This window comes from Leptopilina heterotoma, unplaced genomic scaffold (assembly GCF_015476425.1).
Source record: "Leptopilina heterotoma isolate Lh14 unplaced genomic scaffold, ASM1547642v1 Lhet_6, whole genome shotgun sequence".
NCBI classification, from domain to species: domain Eukaryota; kingdom Metazoa; phylum Arthropoda; class Insecta; order Hymenoptera; family Figitidae; genus Leptopilina; species Leptopilina heterotoma.
Window position 1 is genome coordinate 4,885,596 of NW_025111137.1, and position 23,955 is coordinate 4,909,550.

A 23,955-nucleotide genomic window follows, 5' to 3' on the forward strand; every position below is an offset into this window, starting at 1 on the left:
CACCTTTAAGTTAAAATTCTTGGAATCCATAATCTTGGCACCATATTTTGTCTGCCATGTGGTATTATTTTTTACCTATTATTATTTTGAAGTGTAAACTCGATAAAACTTTGTATTTATGACAGTGAAGAAAGTAACACTTTGTTTTTCATATTTGATAACGAGTATTTATCAAAAACACGTCACTGAGAAGTAAGAACTTTTTTTATAAATCCACAAAGAAAGGTTAGTAAACTTTGTTCGCTTTACTCATTATACATGTTTTTTTCAATATTTTTTCTAAAAATTACATTGTCTTTTAATAAATACACGTTCGTATTTATTGAAAAAATATCAAACTGAATACTAAAAATTATAATTTAAATTATATATTGTAATTTTATTGTGTTTTTAAATTTATAACCTCAAAATATTCTCCAGACCGACAAGTCTGTTTTGGTCGTTTTGATGTTTACATTTTACTGTTTTGCAACTTTTTGCATATAAAAATGCATCATTTTTGCATTATACTCTCGATCGTTATACATTACTATATAATATCAAAAATCGGTAGAATACAAAAAAATTTACAAAATGTCAAAATTTTACTGTTAACTATATATAGGTATATTTATTCAAAAATTTTTTTTTTACTTCTCAATTTTTTTTAAATATTACAACGCAGTAAATAGCAAGAAATGAGAAGCGATACTAAATGCTCAATAATTATTAATTTATATTTTTACAACGCAATAAATTATTATTATTTATTGTGTAGTATTATGAGTTTCAAATAATTTTTTTCCAATTTTTTGAATTGTTCTTTTAAAGACGAAACTATTTTTAAAATTGGTATTAATTTACCTAAAATATAAAATTTATTTCATTAAAATTTAACCAAATTTTTAATATTGTTTAAAAATATTCCAATCAATTCTTTTTGGGAATCTAATTAAAATTTAATAAATTGCATTGAAAATAATTTAATTCTTGACAATATTTTTATTAAAATTCTTTAAAATAATTTAATTGCTTTGAAGAATTTATTTAAATCTTATGAAGATTTTCTTTTAAGTTTTTAAAATAATTGTGTTTATTATTAATTGTAATTAATAATTTTCCTATTAAATTATATTAAAATTATTCATAGAAAATTAAATTCTTTTAAACAATTTTATTAGAGTTTTTGTAAAAAATGTCGTAAAAATAATGTAATTTTAAAAAAAAAATTTATTAAAAACTTTTGAGGACAATTGAATTGTTTAGACAAATTTTGTTACTACAATTTTGAAATATAATTGGACCTGTTAGAGAAATTTTATTAAAATTATCTTGAATATAATTGCATTTTTTCCTATAAAAATTGTATTAAAATTTGTATCTGAAAATAATTGAATTTCTCAGAAGAATTTTTTATTTACAAAAATAATTGAATTCTTGCGGAAGATTTTACAATTCATAAAAATAATTGAATTTTTTCACAGAATTTTATCTGAATTTTTTTAAGGAGTTTTATTAAAAATTTTGAAAATAATGATTTTTTAAAAAGAATTTCATCAAAATTGTCGAAAATAATTGAATTTATGTTAAAATTATTGAAAATAAATCGAATTTAATTAATATTTTTAAAAATAATTGTATGTTTTCGAGAAATTTTATAAAAATTGTATTGAAAATAATTGAATTGTTCTAAAAAAATTTATTATTTATGAGAATAATGAAATTGTTGCGTACAATTTTATTAAAAATTTTGAATAATAATAAACAAGAATATTTAATATTAGGTACCTACTTAATATTCTGAAATTTAATTATTTCTAAAAATTACAACAAAAATTCTTCTAAAATTAATTAAATTATTTTTTAAAGTTTTGAAACTATAAAATTATTTTTTAAAACAATTATTTTTAGTAATTTTGTGAAAATTTTTTGAAAACTGAAATAATAAATAAATAATAATAAATAATAAATTTCTTCTTAAGGATTCAATTATTTTCACAAATAATAAAACTCATCGCAGAATTTCAATTTTATTTTTAATATAATTTTAATCGAATTTCTCGAAAAATGTCATTATTCCTAAAAATTTTATTGAAATTCGTCGAAAGAATTCAATTATTTAAAAATTTGTTGATAAAATTCTTTATGGGAATTGAATTTTAATAAACACTCAATTATTCAATAAATTATTTTTTTGTATCTAAAATTTAAATAATTGAATTCTAGTAGAATTTTTAATAAAAATTGATTTAAAATTGAATTTTGAAATTAATTTTTTTGAAAAAGTTTAATTGCGGATTTTTTTATATATTGTTTGAAGTTTTTATTTTCTAATACATATATTGAATTGAAGAATTAATGAATAATTGGAATTTCGTAAAATTGAATATTGTAAACAAATGGATTTGAAAATTGTCAAAGAACTTTCACTGGTTCGAGCCCTGCACTTTGTATCGAAATTTAAATGCAATTTTTTTTATTCCTAATAATCAGGATTTAAATTTGTTTATTTATTCTTAATACCTACTTATTATTTTATTTAATATACATGTTTTATTTTTGTAGATATTTTTATATAAATATTCATAAAATCTAAATATAGGAGAAAAACAGAGAAAAAAACATGAAACAAAATAAGAAACATTTTTCCAAGTAATAACAATTTTTTCTCATTTTTGAGGAATGTTCTCTTATTTCGAAAAAAAAGGAACTTGCAATAAAAATAGAATAAGTGCATTTCCACCTTTTTGAAGTAAATGAGCTTTGAAAGCTCGATCGATAAATGACAAACAAGACCGTTGGCCTCTTAACAAATGAAAAGAATGAAACCTGAATAGAACACACCACTTGCAATTACTGTAACAATCATTTTCTAAAGACAATTTCCTTTTGTCTCTTGGAAGTGCTTCTTTGAATTAATAATAAAAAAAGAGGAAAATGAAAAAAATCGAGACTATCAAAAACAACCACTCGACCTTATGCCCTCTTTCGGGAAGTCGGCGAGAAAAAAAAGGAAGAAAAGAAAAAAAGGAAGAGTGATTGAAAGGTCGTTGCTACAACTTCCATTGAAATTATACATCACAAACAATCTAAAAATGTATCACAACTCGTCGGAAGTATTAACCCCAAGTTCTAACTTCACCTGAAAGCATTAGAATGAACGTCGAGGTTGCCATGCCATTATTGATTCACGTGGGAGTGATGCGGGGCGTGTTGTGTGTTTGCCCTATTCGTGGAAAGCGCGGATTAAAGTCGCGTAGTTTCATCAAAAATTTCCCATCATTTTTTCGTTCCTCTTTAGACGAAATGTTGTCATCAGTGGAAATGGAGAGTGAGAGGAAGCGAGAGAAATAACTAAGAGAATTTGAAGAATTGAATTTGAAATGAAAAAGGAATTGAATGATGATTGATGATTTAGTGAGGAATAAATGCGGAAAAAGTGAAATAAATTGGAGTGTTAAGCGCCACGTCTTTGTCGCGGACATTGAGCGGCGGCATGTCAACTATCAAGCGTTATGCGAAGCGCGAGCACGACAATTTCACACTTCTGCTCATTGCAAGATACAAATTTTATTCCGCCCGAGCAAAGACGATTCAGGCGGATACATGGACTTCAACTTCCCTTGCATCCTCAACAAGTGGTCGGCTGGATTGCTCTCGTTGTCATTGGTTGCGGAACAATTGGCGTTTTAATACCAATACTAAATCCAAAATTACAAGCGCCAATTCTTTGTCTTATTATTCCCGCGTTCTTTGTTCATTTTGTGTCACATATTGTTGTTCTTTTACTCGATCCGGCAGAAGCGGAGGTCAGGGCTCAGCCAACATCGCAAGTTGTACCGGAATTCGACCGTACGAAGCATCTCCACGTCATCGAAAACGGCAGGTATTGCATTGAAAAAAACAGAAATCATATTTTTTTTAGTTTAACTCACTTTTTAACCCTCCTGCGCAAGTGTTAATAACTCAAATGTAAGCACATTATTTCAGAGAATTTAAATTTTCTATTTTAAATTTATATTACAGATTTTTTGGAATCAAAATTTCCAAATTGAATGATCGAGTTCTGAAAAAATAAATAACGATTCTTTTTAGATTGGATCCGTTATTTTTTATTTTCGAATTTAGATTTGTAATCAGCTTTTCCAAAAATACTGCAGGGTTGTTGCCACAGGTCAGGGAAATCAGGAAAAAGTCAGGGATTTTTATTAAAAGTTGTACTGGAAAAAATTCAATTTTTAGAATTCATAAAAAAAATTTTGAATTTTTGTGCCTTTTTTGTTTGTCTCAAACTATGAAATTACCACGTATTCTAAAAGCTCCAATTTTTTCTATTTCTGACAATAATCTCTTTTTATATAAAATTATAATTCTTTAAGAACTATCACAAAATTATTACTTAGAAATTATATAATGAATAATTTTACTTAAATATTTCAAAAGTAATTGGATTTTAAAAGAGTTGCGTTTACAATTTTCATAAATAAATAAACTTTAAAAGGTTTTAATTTGAAATTTTAGAAAATTCCAATTATAAATGAGTTTAATTAGAAATTTTAAAGAACTTAGATTCTTAAAAAATTTTAATAATTCAAATTCTTCTGAAAATAGTTAAATTTTTTAATATATTTATTTAATTATTAAAAATAGTGGATTTATAGATGAATTTTAGTTAAAAACACTAAAAAAAATTGAATTTTGGAGAAAGTACAAATAATTACAATTAAATTATTCTCAAAAGTATTTAAATTTTTTGCAGAAATTTCATTATGTTCAAAATTTTTTTTTAAATTTTTATCAAAATTTCAATTGTATTTTAAAAATAATAAAATTCTTTTTCGAAATTTATTTATTTTTAAAAATTTTAATAACATTTTGTTTAAATTTTAATTCAATGGTTTTCAATATCTACTATTTTAATAGAATTTTCCAAAAGAATTCAATTATTAAAAAAATATTTTAATATAGAGAATAATAATAAAGAATTCACAGGAATTCAATTATTTACAAATTTTTTTATAAATTTCTTCACAAAAATTCCATTATTTTCGTAAATAATAAAATAAAAATTTTGCAATTTTAGATGATAATTGAACATTAAAGCATTATAACATAAATTTTTAGAAATAATTGGATTTTGAAAAGGTTTCAAGTTAAAATCTTTGAAAATCTAATTTTTTAATACTTTTAACTAAAAATTTATTTATTTATTTATTTATTTATATTATCATAAAGAATGAAAATCTTCTCAAGAATTCAATTATATCCATAAATTAATAATGAAATTCTACTCAAGAATTCAATTATTTCCATCAATAATAAAATTCATCTCCGAAATTCAATTATTTTCAAAACTTTTAATAAAATTCTTGACAAAATTTCAATTATTTTCAAAAATTTTTCACACTTCTACGATTTTTAATATCTACTATTTTAATGAATTTTTCCAAAAGAATTCAATTATTTAAAAAAAAAATTTAATAAAATTGTACGCAAACGATTTATTATTTTTATAAATAATAAAGAATTCACAGAAATTCAATTATTTACAATTTTTTTTTATAAATTTCTTCATAAAAACTCCATTATTTTCATAAATAATAAAATTTTTTACAGGGATTCAATTATTTTCATAAATAATAAAACTCATCGCAAAATTTCAATTATTTTTAATACAATTTTAGTTGAACTCCTCGAAAAATGTAATTATTCTTAAAAATTTGATTAAAATTCGTCAAAAGAATTCAATTTATTAAAAAAATATTTTAATATAGAGAATAATAATAAAGAATTCACAGGAATTCAATTATTTACAAATTTTTTTATAAATTTCTTCACAAAAATTCCATTATTTTAGTAAATAATAAAATAAAAATTTTGCAATTTTAGATGATAATTGAACACTTAAGCATTATAACATAAATTTTTAGAAATAATTGGATTTTGAAAAGGTTTCAAGTTAAAATCTTTGAAAATCTAATTTTTTAATACTTTTAACTAAAAATTTATTTATTTATTTATTTATATTATCATAAAGAATGAAATTCTTCTCAAGAATTCAATTATATCCATAAATTAATAATGAAATTCTACTCAAGAATTCAATTATTTCCATTAATAATAAAATTCATCTCCGAAATTCAATTATTTTCAAAACTTTTAATAAAATTCTTGACAAAATTTCAATTATTTTCAAAAATTTTTCACACTTCTACGATTTTTAATATCTACTATTTTAATGAATTTTTCCAAAAGAATTCAATTATTTAAAAAAAAAATTTAATAAAATTGTAGGCAAACGATTTATTATTTTTATAAATAATAAAGAATTCACAGAAATTCAATTATTTACAATTTTTTTTTATAAATTTCTTCATAAAAACTCCATTATTTTCATAAATAATAAAATTTTTTACAGGGATTCAATTATTTTCATAAATAATAAAACTCATCGCAAAATTTCAATTATTTTTAATACAATTTTAGTTGAACTCCTCGAAAAATGTAATTATTCTTAAAAATTTGATTAAAATTCGTCAAAAGAATTCAATTTATTAAAAAATTGTTGATAAAATTCTTCATGAAAATTGAATCTTAAGAAACATTTATTTATTCATTAAATTATTTACTTATGTATTTAAATAATTGAATTCTAGTAGAATTTTTTAATAAATATTGATTTAAAAAGAATTTCGAACAGGTTTCAAATTAAAATCTTTAAAAATCTGAATTTTTCATACTTTTAACTAACAATTCTGTAGAACTAATTTTTTCTTTTAAAGTTTAATTGAATTTTTTTCAAATTATTTGAAGTTTTTATTTTCTTATATATATATATTTAATAGAATAATTTCTGAATAATCGAAATTTTGTAAAATTGAAGAGTAAACAAATGGATTAATAATTAAAATTTTTATTAGTTAATTTAAAAAAAGATACACACTTCAAATTTTTTAATAAAATTGAATTTTCGCAAAGTTTTTTTTAAACTCTGAAAAATAAGATTTTTAAAATTTTGCAATTCTAATGTTTCAATTTTTTTTAATAGAATTTTAATCGAATTCCTCGAAAAATGTAATTATTCTTAAAAATTTTATTAAAATTCGCCGAAAGAATTCAATTATTTATTTCTAGAAACTGTAAAAAAATTCTTCACAAGAATTCAATTATTTTTATAAATTTCCATAAAATTCTAAAAACAATTCACCTATTTTCAAAAGTAATAAAATTCTTCGCTGAAATTCAATTATGTTCAAAAATTTTTAAAAATTCTCGTCAAATTTCAATTACCTTTAGAAATAATTAAATTCTCCGAAATTCAATTATTTTAAAAAATTTTAATAAAAATCTACGCAACCATTTAATTATTTTCATAAATAATAACATTCTTGGGAAAGATTCAATTACTTTTATAAATAGTAAAATTCTTTGCAGAAATTCATTTAGTATCAATACATTTTAATAAAATTGAATTTTAATCAAATTTTCAATTATAATTATGAACAGACAAGATTACTTTAAAAAATTGAAAAAATTCTTTGCTTAATTCAATAACTTTCCAAATTTTCAATTAAAATTATTAAAAAAAAACATTATTTTCAAAAAATTTAAAGAAACTCATCAAAAACATTTAATTATTCATAAAAACTCTGATAAAAATTTTGGAAGCCATTTGTGGATTTATTCATCTTCGAAATAAAATAAATTTAAAAGAAAAAAAACCAGAAAAAATTATGACAAAGCTAGAAAATAACCGTTTTTTTTTTAAATTCTTTTGTTTTTTCCAAGAATGACTTTGAAGGGTCACACTATTGTAAAGTTAAGTTTATTTTGATGAAAAGTTATTAACAAAAATGTTTGGATGATATATACGGAAAGAAGTTTATTTAATGGAGTTTTTAGGTGCACAGGAGGGTTAAAAAAAGAATTTAATTTATATTTTAATTTTCTAACAAAACCAATTGTTTTTAGATGTCATCTGTGCAACATAAACGCAAGTAGCAAGAAAACAAAACACTGCTCAATTTGCAACAAATGCATAACAAGATTCGATCATCACTGCAAATGGCTCAACAATTGCATTGGTGGCCGAAATTATAAAATCTTCATTGTCTACCTGATCTCGGCAATATTATCGACATTCACTGTCGCAACTGTATCAGCAACGGAGCTTTCTCTCGTGTATCTAAACTCGGTCAACAACAACATGACAACAGACAATGTCACGCTACCATTGAGCCTTCAGTTGCCCGGCACTGGATCGCTGATTGTCATTTCAATTGTCGGAATAATATCAGCAATTGCAGCCGTGCTACTCATTCATCTCTGCTTCTTTCACGGCTACATTGCATGTTTAGGTCTCACCACCTACGAATATCTCCGCAATAAGCGCGAAAAAAATGAAACTATCGAGGACACTGGAAGAAAAAATTCCACCGGTATCGTTGTACCATGTCCATCGTTTTGCACCAGCAAAAATGAAACACCGGTTCGTTATCATTTCTGCGAAGCCGTCTCATCAACATCAACGTCCTCTTCAAACGAGAGCAATCAAATTGAATCCCGAAATGTTTACATATGCTCAACGCATAATGAACAAACAACCACGAATCAAACAGTTGTCACTCAAAAAGACAGGAGAAATTTTCATCTTTATTTTTCCTACGAGGCACGAAACACTGAAACGTCCATTGAACTAATGTCGCAAACAGTCCTCGACAATAACCGTCCAAATAATCTCAGTCCAATTGAACTAAAACCATCGACTCCGTCCCCTGTATCATGCTGTTTCTCCATCATCAATTCATCGTCGACCAAAAGCTCCAGACACAATAAGCATCGTAAGCATCGCGACTCTGACGCTGATAATCAAAAATTGCCACGAACCTGCACGACAATGCGACGAATTCAAACGTTCCTTCGCAGTCGACTAAGAAAGAATGCGATTCAACGTTCAATTCATGCGGACGCATCGCGAAAGAGTCGAATTGCACCCGCTGTCGCTGATTCAATTGTCGAGACAACCAACACCACAACAACTACTGCCGACGCAATTGTTCCCAAGGAGAATTCGCCAATTGAGGATTTGTCGCCGCTCAAGTTGCAGCCATTGACGATTCACGCGAGGCCACGCTTGAAGCAAATTAGCGTCTCGGGCGCGCCATTGTATCCTTTTACAAATGCAGCGATAACAAAACGTGGCCAAGCGCATTTTCGTGCTCGACGCTCGTCGTTGCATAAAAGGCCACGACTTAAAATGGGATCACACGTTATGATGCAGTCAGCTCAATTGTCACCGATACCCGAATCGGAATTATCGAAACCCGCGTCACCACGATCACCACCGCAAACAAATCATTTCACATTTCCACCATCGAACCCATCAACGCTGTGAAAATTAGTCTCTCATTTCTTCAACAATGTATTGTGTATATATGTAAAAGGTTTCCTATAGACGAATATATAGTAGTTGAGTGATTTATTGTTACAAGACAGGGATCTTCAAGAAGTTTCAAAAAAGCGAAAAAAAGTTTCCCCAATTTGGCATCGACGCTGAGCGTCGAAAACATTTCTTTTATCGCCGAAGCAGTTCTATGAATTTGACGTTCAGCGTCGAAAACTATTTTACGAGGTTTTTGGAGATGAAAATATTACTAATTTCGCAGTTTTCATTCATTTAAGGCGTTAAAATCAGGACTCAAACTAGGTCCGTAATTTGATTAAAAAGGACGAAAAGTTCGTAAATTGTACGATATAATAAGGAGAATTTTAGAAAAATTACAAATGATTGCAGAAATTCAATTATGTTGAAAAATTTTTTTTAAATTCTCGTCTAAATTTCAATTATCTTTAGAAATAATTAAATTCTCCAAAATTCAATTATTTTCAAAAATTTTTAATAAAATTCTTGGCAAAATTTCAATTATTTTCAAAAAATTTCCTCAATCAATGGTTTTCAATATTGGTTATTTTATTAAAATTGCCCGAAAGAATTCAATTATTTAACAAAAATTTTAATAAAATTCTATGCAAAGATTTAATTATTCTCATAAATAATAACGAATTCACAGGAATTCAATTATTTACAAATTTTTTATAAATTTCTTCAAAGTAATTCAATTATTTTTAAATATAATAAAATTTTTTACAGGGATTCAATTATTTTCATAAATAATAAAATTTGCCTTTATAGGAATTAAATTATTTTCATAAATAATAAAATTCATCGCAAAATTTCAATTATTTTTAATACAATTTTAGTTGAACTCCTCGAAAAATGTAATTATTCTTAAAAATATGATTAAAATTCGTCAAAAGAATTCAATTTATTAAAAAATTGTTGATAAAATTCTTCATGAAAATTTGAATCTTAAGAAACATTTGTTTATTTCAATAAATTATTTATTTTTGTGTTTAAATAATTGAATTCTAGTAGAATTTTCTAATAAATATTGATTTAAAAATAATTCCTCGAAAAATATAATTATTCTTAAAAATTTTATTAACATTCACCAAAAGAATTCAATTATTATTTAAAAATTTATTGGTAAAATTCTTTTTGGGAATTCAATTTTAAGAAACATGCAATTATTCAATAAATTGTTTTTTTTATTTAAATAATTGAATCCTAGCAGAATTTTCTAATAAAAATTAATTTAAACATGAATTTCAGTTAAAATTTTAGATAATAATTGAATAGGTATTAAAAGCATTATGGCGTGAATTTTTAGAAATAATTGAATTTTGAGAAGGTTTCAAATTAAAGTCTTGGAAAATCTGAATTTTTCACATTTTTAACTAACAATTTTGTGGAATTAATTTTTTCAAAAAGTTTCATTGCGGATTTTTTTTTTGAAATTATTTGAAGTTTTTATTGAAGATAAAATGAAAAATTCGAAAGTGAATAATTCAATTAAATCACAGGGTTTCCTCATGTCAGGGAAGTTAAAAAATTCAGGAAAAAGTCAGGGATGTTTATTAAAAGTACTGGAAAAAATTAAATTTTTATAATTCATAAGAAAATTATGAATTTTGGTGTCTTTTTTGTTTGCTTCATAAACTATGAAATTACCACGAACTCTAATATAAAACCATCAAATTTTTCTATTTCTGAAAATAATTTCTTTTCAAATAACTTCATTCTTATCATAAAATTATTACTTAGAAATTATTTAATGAATAATTTTACTTAAATATTTCAAAATTAATTCAATTTTAAAAGAGTTTCGTTTTTGCTATTTTCATAAATAGGTAAACTTCAAAAGGTTTTTGAAATTTTAGAAAATTTCAATTTTTAATGAATTTAATAAGAAATTTGAAAGAACTTAACTTTTTAAATAATTTTAATACTTCAAAATTCTTCTAAAATAAGTTACATTTTTTAAATATACATATATTTAACAAATTATTAAAAATAATAGATTTATAAAAGAATTATAGTTAAAAACACTAAAAAATATTGAATTTTTGGAAAAAGTTACAAATGATTGCAGAAATTCAATTATTTTCAAAAGTAATAAAATTCTTCGCAAAAATTAAATTATGTTCAACAATTTAAAAAATTTCAATTATCTTTGTGAATAATAAAATTCTTCTTCAAAATTAAATTATTTTCATAACTTTTTAATAAAATTCTAGTCAAAATTTCAATTATTTTCAAAAATTTTACTCAATTCAGTGATTTTAAACATTTACTGTTTTAATTGAGCTTTCCAAAAGAATTAAATTACTTAAAAAAATTTTTAATAAAATTCTATGCAAACATTAATTATTTTCATGAATAATAAAAATTTCACATGAATTCAATTATTTACAAATTTTTTATAGATTTCTTCGTAATAATTCAATTATTTTCATAAATAAGAAAATTTTTACAACAGTATTCAATTATTTTCGTAAATAATAAAATTCTTTTTAGAAATTCAATTATTTTCAAAAATAATAAAACTCATAGCAAAAGTTTAATTATTTTTAATGCAATTTTAATTAAATTTTTTGAAAAATGTAATTATTTTTAAAAATTTGTTGATAATAACAGTTCGTATTCTTTCTGGGAACTGAATTTTAAAAAACATCCAATTATTCAATAAATTATTAGTTTTGCATTTAAATAATTGAATTCTAGTAGAATTATCTAATCAAAATTAATTTCAAAATCAATTTCAATTAAAATTTTAGATAATAATTGAATATTAAAAGCGTGAATTTTTAGAAATAATTAAATTTTGAAATTAATTTTTTTGTAATAATTTAATTGAATTTTTTGATATTTTATTAAGTTTTTATTTTCTTCTTTATATTTAATTAAAGAATTTACGAATCATTGAAATTTCATTCATTTTCATTATTGAAAATTTTGTAAATTTTTAATTAGCGATTCAAACAAAACCATAAGAACTGATGCTCTTTTTTAAGCCTTCAATTTTGCTTTTGTGTGAAGATAAATAGTAAAATAAACTTTCAAACATTCATAGGATCTTGAAATATTTTGCACATATTTATAAAGGGGACTGACTTTTTTTTTAATTGAAACAAATTGAAAATAAAATTTGCAATTTAGTTTTAATTGAAGATCCCTAATTCTAGATATGTTGAGTTTTAGATTCTACGATTAATTAATTATCGCGGCATCATTTCTTCTATCCATTTGATAATATTTATTTGTTTATTTATTGAACATATTAAGAATTTATTAATACCTATTAAAATGTTGATTTTGTCTCTACATGTGAAAAATGATGCCCGATAATAAAAATCGAGAGAAATGATAAATTTTATGTGAGTGAAAATAGAGTGATAAAAAAATAGACTTGACTCATTATTGTTTTCTTGCATTTGTTTGTTTGTTTGATTTTTTAAAAGTTTTTACGAAATGTTGAAAATATCTCAAATTTCCTAATTCAAACTGTTGAAAAATTAATATTTGTAAATTTTCAAATAATGTCAATTTACTCTATTTTATCATTTATTTACGTGTGCCAAACTTTATCCGCAAAGATCTAAAAAAAAACAAAAAGTTGCTTTCAATTGTAAAACAAACAAATTTTAACAGAAATCGAAAATAGAGTTTTGTCTCGAATATTCATGAGAGATTCTTGAAAAAGTGCTCGAAATTGTGTTTACTTAAAATACTAATTATTTATTTTTATTTATAAACAAAATAAATTTTAATTTACAAAAATAGTTTTAATTGTTTAGTTTCTATAATTTTTAGATATTTCTGGTAAATATAATAATATTCCAACTTTTTTAAAATTACATACATTTATCTTTAGAAATTAGAATACGATAAAAATTTAATCTTTAGGTCCAAGAATAAATTTCATACATATATTCATAATTAATTTTGAAAAGTTTTAGCTTAATTATTATAAATAAAAAAAAATAAAACTAGTTGAGTCTTACAACGAAATATTATTTAGAATTTATATTTCAGAGGAATAATAAAACAAATGTTATAGAATTTTACCAAAAATATTTAACAAATAGTTGCAGAATTAAAAAATTTTGTCTTTTTTTTTTTGACAATTCAAAATAGTTACCAGGCAATAATCACCAATGAAGCCTAAATTTTATCAAATTTAAAAAAAATATATTAGAGATCAAATACTTTACAATAATTAATTAATTTGCTATATAATAGCAATAAATAATTTTAAAAAATTCGATCGCAATTAAGATTAATAAAAAAATTAATTTAATAATTAATTATATTATTAAAATTGTCTTTGTATCTTTTATTTGAATTTCGAAGACAATCAGTCTGATTACTATTAAATTTTCGAGAATATTTCTCTTTCCCTAAATTAATTCATTATTAATATTGATAAAAAAAAAATGTTTCTCTTGTGATTGGAAAGTAAGTAAGCAACAGAACTGAATGTATAAGATGTATACAATAAATAAAAAAATGGGCTTTAAAAGTGATATATACTTGTATAGATATATGCATAGTTATATATACATATATATATTTAATTAAAAAAATATGCCTACGAGCTTTTATACTGATAATTTTATCCTATTGTTATATTAAACGTATTTTTTGGAAAAAAAAGAAAAATACTTTTTGGTAAATTCTGTCCAAGGGGATTATGTACATATGTGAATTACGTTGCGAGTTAAGAAACAAAAATCTGTCTTAAATTGAAAATAACAAATTAAATAAATATATTATAACGTCCGGAATTTTTCTATAATAAAAAATGATATTTTTTATTTAAAAATCAGCACGATGATGTGTCTTTCACAATTGATATTTTAATGCCATTTATACATATATTTTAATCAATTTTATATTTACACGTGTTTGATTGTTATGCAAAAAAAGAAAATAAAATTATGCTGCGAATCAAGACACTTCTTATTATTTTCATATTTGAAACAAAAACCTCTAATTTTTTTCACTTTTTTCTTATTTAGGTAAAATATTATTTTTTGAAATTTTCAATTAAATAATAATTCAAAATTCTTCTAAAATAAGTTAATTTTTGAAATATGTATTTAACTAATTATTAAAAATAATGGATTTATAAAAGAATTTTAGTTAAAAACACTAAAAAATATTGTATTTTTGAAAAGTTACAAATGATTACAGAAATTCAATTATTTTCAAAATTAATAAAATTCTTCTCTGAAATTAAATTATTTTCATTATAAAAATTATAAAATATCATTATAAAAATTATTTTCAATTTTATTTGACATAAATTTTAATGAAATTCTGAACAAAATTTCAATTATTTTGATAAATTTTACTCAATTCAGTGATTTTAAACATTTACTGTTTCAATTTTAGTTTTTCAAAAGAATTCAATTATGTAAAAAAAACTTTTAATTCGTATATAAATATAATAGAATATTTTGTTGAGTATCTAATAATTTTTATAATGAATCAGAATATTCTTTAAAGTCAGGGAAAAAGTGAAAATTTTGTCTGGAAATCAGGAAAAAGTCAGGGATTCACAAAATTAATTTTTATGGCAACCCTGAATCAGTAAATGTAGGAAATAATTGAATTTAAAAAAAAATTACCAAATTTTATTTTTATTTTTCTTAAAAAGGACTAAATTTTGTTTGAAATATGGAAATTTATTAATGCAAATTATTTTCAGATGACAGATTTAGGTAATAGTTGTGATGAGGAGAATGGAAATATTTGGAGGGATTTACTTGGATCGGCAAAATTTGTAATTGCACCAATGGTCGACGCAAGTGAATTGGCATGGAGATTACTTTGTCGAAAACATGGAGCGCAATTATGTTATACTCCAATGTTACATTCGTCGGTTTTTTGCCGAGATCCGAAATATAGAAAAGAAGCCCTCGCCACAACAAACGAGGATCGTCCTTTAATTGTTCAAGTTGGTAAAACTCTCTGATAATCTTTTGTTTTTGTATATTTAATTAAACAAATAAATAAAAACACGTTTTTATTAAAAATTTAATTCGATTTAATTAATTTAATTTAGAATTAATAAATATAAATAAATAAATTATCAATAATTGATAATTCTTAATTATTAAGAAACTGGTTAAAAATTTCTAATGTTTAACCGGCTTTATTTTATTTTCTTTTGCTTTTAAATTAAATTTTTTATAAATTGTACATTTCTATAAAAGAAAAATTGGTATTTCAGTTTTGTGGCAATGATCCTGAAATACTATTGGAAGCTGCTCTTTTGGCGGAAGCGCATTGCGATGCTGTCGATATAAATCTCGGTTGTCCGCAAGCAATTGCCAAACGAGGACACTATGGTGCTTTTTTACAAGACGATTGGCAATTACTGGAAAAAATAGGTAAAAAAGCAGTCAGCATTTTATTTCAAAATCGACTTTTTGTCGAATATACATTTATTTATTTATTTTAATAAACCCGACAAGTTCTTTTTCTATAATATATAAACATTTTTTTTTCGTCAGATTACCTGAATATAACGATTATTAATATAGATTGTATTATTATCGTTCATATTTATTTATTTATTTATTTATTTAAGAAAATATATTTTAGTTTAAAATTTTCTAGTTAAAAAACATGAAATAAAATTCCGAAGTAAATGCGAATTTTTCTGAAAAAAGTATAGATTTAAAAAATTTTATTTGCTTTGAATATTTTATTACTTTATACTGTTTCTTTTTATAATAACTAATAAATAAATAAACATATATTATTACAAATAAGAAATATTTAATTTTTCTCTTTACTTATTTTATTTTTAAAAGATGACAAAATATAATTTTTCCTTACTATGAAATTTAGAGAATATTTAGTTGCATATCTAGAATTAAATAAAAACCTTAATTCACAGTGAGTAAATTGAGCAAAAATCTTCATATTCCCGTCACATGTAAATTACGAGTATTCCCGGACATTGAGAAAACTATTGCTTATGCTCAAATGTTGGAAAAGGCAGGAGCGAAACTTTTAACAGTTCATGGTCGTACGAGGGAGCAAAAAGGACCACTTACTGGCTTGGCGTCTTGGAAACATATTCGCGCTGTTAGGTAATTAGCCACTTTATAATTGTAAATTCAGAAATTCATTTTGTCCTTGCTTCTAATTCAATTAGTAAGAACATGCTAAATAAATGAGAATTCAATTCTGAGAAAACAGTTCAGGATTCAATAAAGGATTTATTTTTGTATTCAAATAATTCAATTTTCGTAGAATTTGCTAATAAAAATTGATTTAAAAATTAATTTCAGTTAAAATTTTCGATAGTAATTGAATATTTAAAACATTATAGCGTGAATTTTTTGAAAGAATTGATTTTTGAAATAGTTCCAAATCCAAATCTTTAAAAATTTGAATTTTTCATACTTTTAACTACCAACAATTCTGTAGAATTAATTTTTTTCAAAAAGTTTAATTGTATTTTTTTTAAATTATTTGAAATTTTTATTTTCTAAATATATTTAACTGAAAAATTTCTGAATAATCAAAATTTCAGTTAAAATTGAATTGTGAACAAATTTATTTGAAAATTGTCAAAAAACTTTGTTAAAAATTATTAAAAATAATTGATTTAAAGAAGAATTTTAGTTAAAAATTCTAGAAAATAATAAATAATTGAAATGATGAAAATAATTTTGAAGAAGTAACAGTTATAATAATTCTTATAATATAAAATAATGATTTTATCACTCAGTCATCTTTAACTGTTCATCTGATCAACCTAAGGATTTTTTTTTAAATATAGTTTAAATTCTGTAAAATAAGTTTGTATACTTTAAAAATCCTTATAAAAATTATTAAACAATAGATAAAAAGAGGGTTAATTTTTATAAGTTATTGAATTTCAAAAAGGTTTGAATTTGAAATATTTGAAAATCTTAATTCATATGGAAAAATAATAATGTTTAAATATTTATTTTAAAAAGAAGTTATTGATGTTTTCGAATTAATTTACTGTTAAAGAAATTCCTAAATAAATGTATTGTAACATTTTGTAAGTTTCTATTCATTTTCTTTGTAAAATAGGGAAAATGTGAGAATTCCAGTCTTTGCCAATGGAAATATTCAGTGCATTCAAGATGTGGAAAATTGTATTGAAGAAACGGGAGTACAGGGAATAATGACGGCCGAAGGAAATCTTTACAATCCTTTTATTTTTCAAGGATGTTATCCTCCTAGTTGGATACCAGCGACAGAATATTTAGACCTTGTGGAAAAATATCCTGCACCTTCTTCCTACATTCGTGGCCATTTATTTAAAATATTTCAACACACGTGAGTAAATATTTTTCTACATTCTTTCTCTTCTTTTTCAAATTAACAACTAATTTCACTCCCTGAAAGTCTATTTTTATTGTGGGTCAAGTGAACATCTATTTTTTTTTTATTACATAAAAGATAAAGAAAAACGTTTCTAAACTTATATCGTCCCCTGAATTATTTAATAATCGTTCTATATGCAGATTTGAAATTCTTTTCTTTATTTACAACTTTAAAAATTATAGCACTCGATGAAAATGTTTTAAAAAGAATTGTTTAATTATTCAAAGAAAAAATTTAATTTTTGATTGATTTCTTGGCTCCACTTTTATTTACAGTCAGTTAACTATTCGATGTTAATTATTTAAAAAAAAAATTGTGTTTTTACTGTTGAAGTCAATTGAATATTTTTATGAATTCGATAAAACGTAAATTTTTTTGTCAAATGGAAAATTTTCTCTCTCTTTCTTGCTTTCTTTTTAAATTTTCTTACTCAAGACAAATAAAGCATACTTTCAACTAGAGAGTAGACTTTGTCTTGCAGGAAATGAAAAGGCACGAGCATTATTGGCTGAACAGTCTTCAATGGAATCGTTTCGAAAGGTCGTGGAAATATTGAAAGATCGATATTCGCCTTATCACGAAGGCCAATTGTCGTGGCCTGAAGAAAGAACAGGTATCTATTTTATAATTCAAAAAAAAAATTTATTTTTATCTTCATTCGTTTTTTATTCTTCTTTGCAGTCGTTATTCAGACATTTTTTTCAGAATTTTTCAATTTTTCGATTTATAAACAAACATAATTGAAAATTAAATAAAATTACTAGAATATTTTATATATATTATAAATTTTATAATAATGAATTTTCCATACACGAATTTTTCTAAAAATTTGAAAAATTACTTTTATTTAGAAAATTGTAAAAAAAAAATATTAAATGAAACTATTTTTAGGCACATAAAATTAACAAAATTTTCGGATTTTTTTAGATCACGATTTAGTTTTGCCGCCGTGGTTGTGTCAACCGTATGTTCGTGATCCGCCAGAAATACATCAAAATAAAGTCGAGGCGAAAAAAATTGAAATGGTAAGTTTTTTTCCAATAATGAATTTATTCCAAATAATTTAATTCTTGAAACTTTCATAAAATTATTATTTACAATATTTATTTAGTGAATGATTTTGCTTAAAAATTCAAAACAAATGGATTTGAAAATTCTTAAAGAACTTTTTCAAAAATTATTAAAAATAATTTATGTATATAGAAGAATTTTAAATGAAAATTCTACAAAATAATAATTAAATTGAAATGATGAAAATAATTTTGAAGAAGTTAGTTTTAAAAAGATCAGATTAGCCATTTTGAATTTAAAAAACCTGATGTCAGATTTGTAATTAATAATCTTGAAATTTACTAAATATTTTTTAAATGCTTTAAAATTTTAAATAAAAAATTGAAAATTTAATTCCAATTATTTTTTTAATTACGTGTGTCAAAATAATTATATGTTTACAAATTACTTAAATTAAAACGGCACCAAATTGTTTAGAAATTACTTACTAGTAATTTAATAATTAATAATATTAAATTAATTTTTCAGGAAAATGGAACAAAACGTGAATTCAAAGATGATGATGGAAATACAGTGTCACGTAAACGTTTAAAAAAATTACGAAGAATCACCCGCCGTCCTAATAATAATACTCCGCCTGTTAAACGAAGCAAATTATTGTGCAATGTTTGTCCCAATCCATTGGTAAAATAATTTCCTATTCAACCAAAAATTTAATTAGTGATTGAAATTAAATAGTTTTAAACTCTTTTCTTCACATTCCAGGGCTTCAAATGTGAATATCAACTATGTCGTCAATGTTGTAGGAATAAATGCTACAGTGAAAATTTAGATTGTCCTGGACACAGGAACTTAACGAAAACAAGAAGAAAAATGGCAATTGACTACGCCACGGAACGTGATAATTCGTTAGACTCGAAATAATTTTACAATTATTTGTACAAAAAATGGTAACATTTGTAAATAAATAAATTTTACAAATTATATAAAAATTAACAAAGACCGAAATTTCAGTGTTCTTTTCTCAACCTCTATTTAATCGAGACTTGAATTTTTACAAATTGCATTTTCACTAACAATATTTTACAGATTTACATTTTTAAATATATACTTTATACAAGTTAAATAACTTTAACCTGTGCACTGACAATCGATGCACTATTTTAAAAATGAAATTCAACAATATTCTCAAATATTCTATTTTTCAACTAACAATGATATTTAATCGATATTTTCGTAAATAACAACAAAAAAAAAAGGAAATCGAAAATTTCGATTAAGTATCTTATTTATAAATTTAAGAAATTGATTTGTTTTTCTTTTAGTTAAATAAGTTGATTGTTGAATTTGTTGAATTAGGCAGATGTCGGTGTTAAAAGTCCCGCGATAGAAGTCGGAAGTCTATCTTGATGTTTTTCTTCGTTTATTTTCTCCTTATTTTTATTTGATGCGAAATCGATGAACCAATACTTTTTGCAGATTAGCATGAGAATCATTAGCACCGGAAGATGGAGGAGCGAGAAACGAAATAATTTACGTGAAGTCGCGCTGTCCGATTGTTTATGAAATTGCCAAGCTAAAACGTGAATTAAAAAAAATGTAATTAAATTAAATTTCAAAATAAAATCATTGTTAATTGTTAAAATTTTGTATTTTACCTAAGTAAAGAAAGTAACCATTCAGTGGCGTTGATATCACAGAAAACCACCAATTTGTAACGTCAAAAATTGGGGCCAGGTATGAAATAATCATTAAAGATGCTGTATATCTCAAGGCAGTTCTTCGACAAAGATCGGGATTTGTGACTGCCATCATTCTATATCCGGCTCGAGAATAATCCGGTCGAAGATTCCATGAAAGGGCATTAAAATGGGGAAATTGCCAGGCGTACAAAATACCAGACATCATCCATGCACCTGGTGAACTTATGTCTCCTAGGCAAGCAGCCCAACCCATCAAAGGTGGAATTGCACCAACTGGAAATTATTCAATTTTCTCTATAATTGTAAATGCTTCAAAATTTTACATTCTTCGCAGAAATTCAATTACATATTCAAATAATTTTTAAAGATTCTTGACAAAATTTCAATTATTTTCAAAAATTTTCCTCAGTTCAATGATTTTTAATATCTACGATTTTAATAAAATTTTCCAAAAGAATTCAATTATATAAACAAATTTTTAATTTATGCAAACACTCAATTATTTTCACAAATAATAAAACTCATCGCAGAATTTCAATTATTTTTAATACAATTTTAATCAAATTCCTCGAAAAAGGAAATTATTCTTAAAAAATTTTATAAATTCGTCGAAAAAATTAAATTAATTAAGTTGACAAAATTCTTTATGAGAATTCAATTTTAATAAATAAATTAAAATTTTTTTAAAAACTTAAGTAACAAAAAAAATTAATTTTGAGTCTGAAACTTAAAAGAAATATGATAAAATAATGAAATTAAAATTCGAATTTCCTAAAAAAAATAAATAGTAATTAGAAATAATTTTTGAATGAAAAAGAATGATATTTACCTACTGAACCAATCCAGGTGTTTAAAATACTGATTCGTTTCATGGGCGTATAAATAAGAGTGTATAAAATTAAATTAGCACCACCTAATGCTGCCGTTAAAGTATTTACTTGTGAATAAAGTATTGCCAGGCCTATCGAACCAGACATCGCAGCGAAAACTGCAGCGTGAACAGGACTAAACATAAAATTCATCATTATTCAATCGACTAAAGAATAAAAATTAAGAATTATGAATATTTAAAAAATGTTTTGAACGTTTTAGACTTACGCAAGATAACCGCGGACTAGTACTCGATTTTTCGTTCGATTCATTTGAGCATCGAAAGGAACTTCACAAAATTGATTGATTGCATTCGCCGATGCCGAAACTAAACCAGTGCCTAGGGAGCACATTGTGAAAATATATGGATCAAATGAAGCTGGTGCCATTGCATATCCACCCATGGCTGTAATAACTACAAGTGCTGTAAAATACAAAATAATTTATTAATTTCAATTTTTTCTTAATAATTTAAACCTAAAATTTTTAAAATCTTAAAAAAGAATGAAAATTTCTTTTATTAAAATTTTTGAAAATAATTGAATTTTATTACTTTTGAGAATAATTGAATTACTGCGAAGAATTTAATGGCAAATTTTAAAATAATTGATTTTTGCGAAAAAAAATTATACAAATTCTATTTCTAATAATTGAATTAATGTAAAATTTTTTTTTTTAAATAATTGAAAGTTCGTGTAGAATTTTTTAAAAACTTTTGTTTAATAATTAAATTCTTTTGGGAAATTTTATTAAAACAGTAGAATATTGAATACCATCGAAGTAAGATAGTAGATATTGAAAATCATTGAACTGAGGAAAAATTTTGAAAATAATTGAAATTTTGTCAAGAATCTTTAAAAATTATTTGAATATAGGTATTATACAATTGAATTTCTGCGAAGAATCTGATTACTTTTGAAAATAATTGAATTTTTGCAATCATTTGTAGCTTCTTCAAAATTCAATATTATTTAGTGTTATTAACTAAAATTCTTCTATAAATTCGGTATTTTTAATAAGTGATAATTAATTATATATTAAAAAATTTAACTAATTTCAAAAGAATTTGAATTATTAAAATTTTTCAAAAATATAAGTTTTTTAAAATTTCTAATTAAATTCATTCAAAATTGAAAGTTTCTAAAATTTCAAATATTAAAACCCTTTGAAGTTCATCTATTTATGAAAATTGTAAACGCCACTCTTTTAAAATTCAATTAATTTTGAAATATTTAACTGAAATTATTCATTAAATAATTTATAAGTAACAATTTTATGATAATTCTTCAAGAATTATGTTATTTAAAAAGAAATTATTTTCAGAAATAGAAAAAATTAAAGGTTTTGTTTTAGAATTTGTGGTAATTGTAAAGTATAGAAGGAAAACTAAAGAAACAAAAATTCAGAATTTTTTTTATGAATTCTAAAAATTTAATTTTTTTGCAGTACTTTTAATAGAAATCCCTGTCTTTTTCCTGAATTTCTCCACACCAAAGTAAAATATAAAAAATTTTGTTCTTTCTTTCACCTAAAAGTGTACTCAAAAAGTAATTAATTATTAGTAAAAGTATTGATTTTTGTACCTTTAAAAAATATACTCACAGGTTAATCGTGCTTTTGACAGCATAAGACAATATTTGTGAAGTTTCGTTGCGTCGAATTCGAAAAATTTCCATTTCATTTTCTTTTGAACAGCGGCGATAGAATCAATTGTGTCATCATTATCTAAAGTTTTTGTTTTATTAACAGAAATAATTGGAGTAGATTTCTGTAAAATGTCAGGAGGAATTGTGTATTTTGATTCCGCAACAATTGTGTGTGTTCTTTGTTTGTTTGACACTGTTTGTCTTTCTTTTGCATGTGATATTTTTACAGCCTGTTTTGCAGGGCCAGCAGAAAGCTATAATAACAACAATTATTAATAAATAAAAATATCAAAAAATCTTATTAATCTTTTCATTTTTTCTGACTTACGTTTGCTGTGATTACTTTCGATAAACTTAGACATGATATTTTTCGACAAAGTTTCGCCGTATGCAAAACATATATCATGTTAAACAAAAATCCTCCAGATTGACAAACACTAACCGGTTATTTTCATCCTAAAAGGATATTCGTTTATAATGTCATTAAACGTAATTTTAATAGACATGCTGGATTAAAAGTTTCGCGTTAAACATTATTACACTATCAATGTGATGGCAAAATATCATTGAAAGTAATTTATTATTGTTGTAACTTGCCTTTTTGCTAATAATTTAAACTTAGCTTGGTAATGTTAAGTGATCATATTATGTGTATTGCATAACATAACATTTTCCCTTCAATAAAATACGCCATGCATGTCAAAATTATAGCAGACGGATTGACGGAACAGGAAGATGCCAGAGTTGGGAAGTTAGAATTTTATCTTTTTATACTCGTGGATTCAAAGTGTGAAAAGAGCATAATGTCCTATTAGGCAGAATTCACAATGGGTAGATATAATGCTCTATCTCTATGTGGACAGATTTGGTCAAAATCAATAAATATCATACTTGCGCCAGGCAGATTTGGCCAAAATCAATAAATTAAATACTTGCGCCGGGCAGATTTGGTCAAAATCAATAAATT

The 23,955-nt window shown here is 23.6% G+C and overlaps 3 protein-coding genes across 3 annotated transcripts; 2 read left to right on the plus strand and 1 right to left on the minus strand.

Moving 5' to 3' along the window:
* Window positions 1-5: 5 nt before the first annotated feature.
* On the plus strand, window positions 6-19,777 carry LOC122509255 (tRNA-dihydrouridine(16/17) synthase [NAD(P)(+)]-like). Its single transcript, XM_043623188.1, has 9 exons — window positions 6-225; window positions 15,093-15,341; window positions 15,618-15,777; window positions 16,290-16,485; window positions 17,462-17,710; window positions 18,226-18,371; window positions 18,686-18,783; window positions 19,298-19,453; window positions 19,535-19,777. The coding sequence occupies exons 2-9, from the start codon at window positions 15,093-15,095 to the stop codon at window positions 19,691-19,693; spliced, it is 1,413 nt and encodes a 470-aa protein (XP_043479123.1). The 5' UTR covers window positions 6-225; the 3' UTR covers window positions 19,694-19,777.
* Window positions 2,594-9,759, plus strand: LOC122509254. The gene is made up of 2 exons (XM_043623187.1): window positions 2,594-3,865; window positions 7,951-9,759. The coding sequence occupies exons 1-2, from the start codon at window positions 3,495-3,497 to the stop codon at window positions 9,371-9,373; spliced, it is 1,794 nt and encodes a 597-aa protein (XP_043479122.1). The 5' UTR covers window positions 2,594-3,494; the 3' UTR covers window positions 9,374-9,759.
* Window positions 19,778-23,724, minus strand: LOC122509256 (protoheme IX farnesyltransferase, mitochondrial). Its single transcript, XM_043623189.1, has 7 exons — window positions 23,586-23,724; window positions 23,317-23,444; window positions 22,945-23,242; window positions 21,571-21,766; window positions 21,302-21,477; window positions 20,428-20,745; window positions 19,778-20,345 (listed from the first exon to the last, which is right to left on the minus strand). Exons 2-7 carry the CDS (start codon window positions 23,392-23,394, stop codon window positions 20,125-20,127), a joined length of 1,287 nt encoding a protein of 428 aa, XP_043479124.1. The 5' UTR covers window positions 23,395-23,444; window positions 23,586-23,724; the 3' UTR covers window positions 19,778-20,124.
* Between the last annotated feature and the right edge of the window lie 231 nt (window positions 23,725-23,955).

Bases quoted from the DNA above. Each gene is read 5' to 3' on its own strand.
- LOC122509254 (XM_043623187.1), top strand. From the start codon at position 3,495: ATGCGAAGCGCGAGCACGACAATTTCACACTTCTGCTCATTGCAAGAT. The intron at 3,866-7,950 runs GTATTGCATTGA...AATTGTTTTTAG, and splicing joins CACGTCATCGAAAACGGCAG to ATGTCATCTGTGCAACATAA.
- LOC122509255 (XM_043623188.1), top strand. From the start codon at position 15,093: ATGACAGATTTAGGTAATAGTTGTGATGAGGAGAATGGAAATATTTGG. The intron at 15,342-15,617 runs GTTGGTAAAACT...TTGGTATTTCAG, and splicing joins ATCGTCCTTTAATTGTTCAA to TTTTGTGGCAATGATCCTGA. The intron at 19,454-19,534 runs GTAAAATAATTT...TTCACATTCCAG, and splicing joins ATGTTTGTCCCAATCCATTG to GGCTTCAAATGTGAATATCA.
- LOC122509256 (XM_043623189.1), bottom strand. From the start codon at position 23,394: ATGATATATGTTTTGCATACGGCGAAACTTTGTCGAAAAATATCATGT. The intron at 21,767-22,944 runs GTGAGTATATTT...TGTATTTTACAG, and splicing joins GTCAAAAGCACGATTAACCT to CACTTGTAGTTATTACAGCC. The intron at 20,346-20,427 runs GTAAAATACAAA...TTCACGTTTTAG, and splicing joins TGGTTACTTTCTTTACTTAG to CTTGGCAATTTCATAAACAA.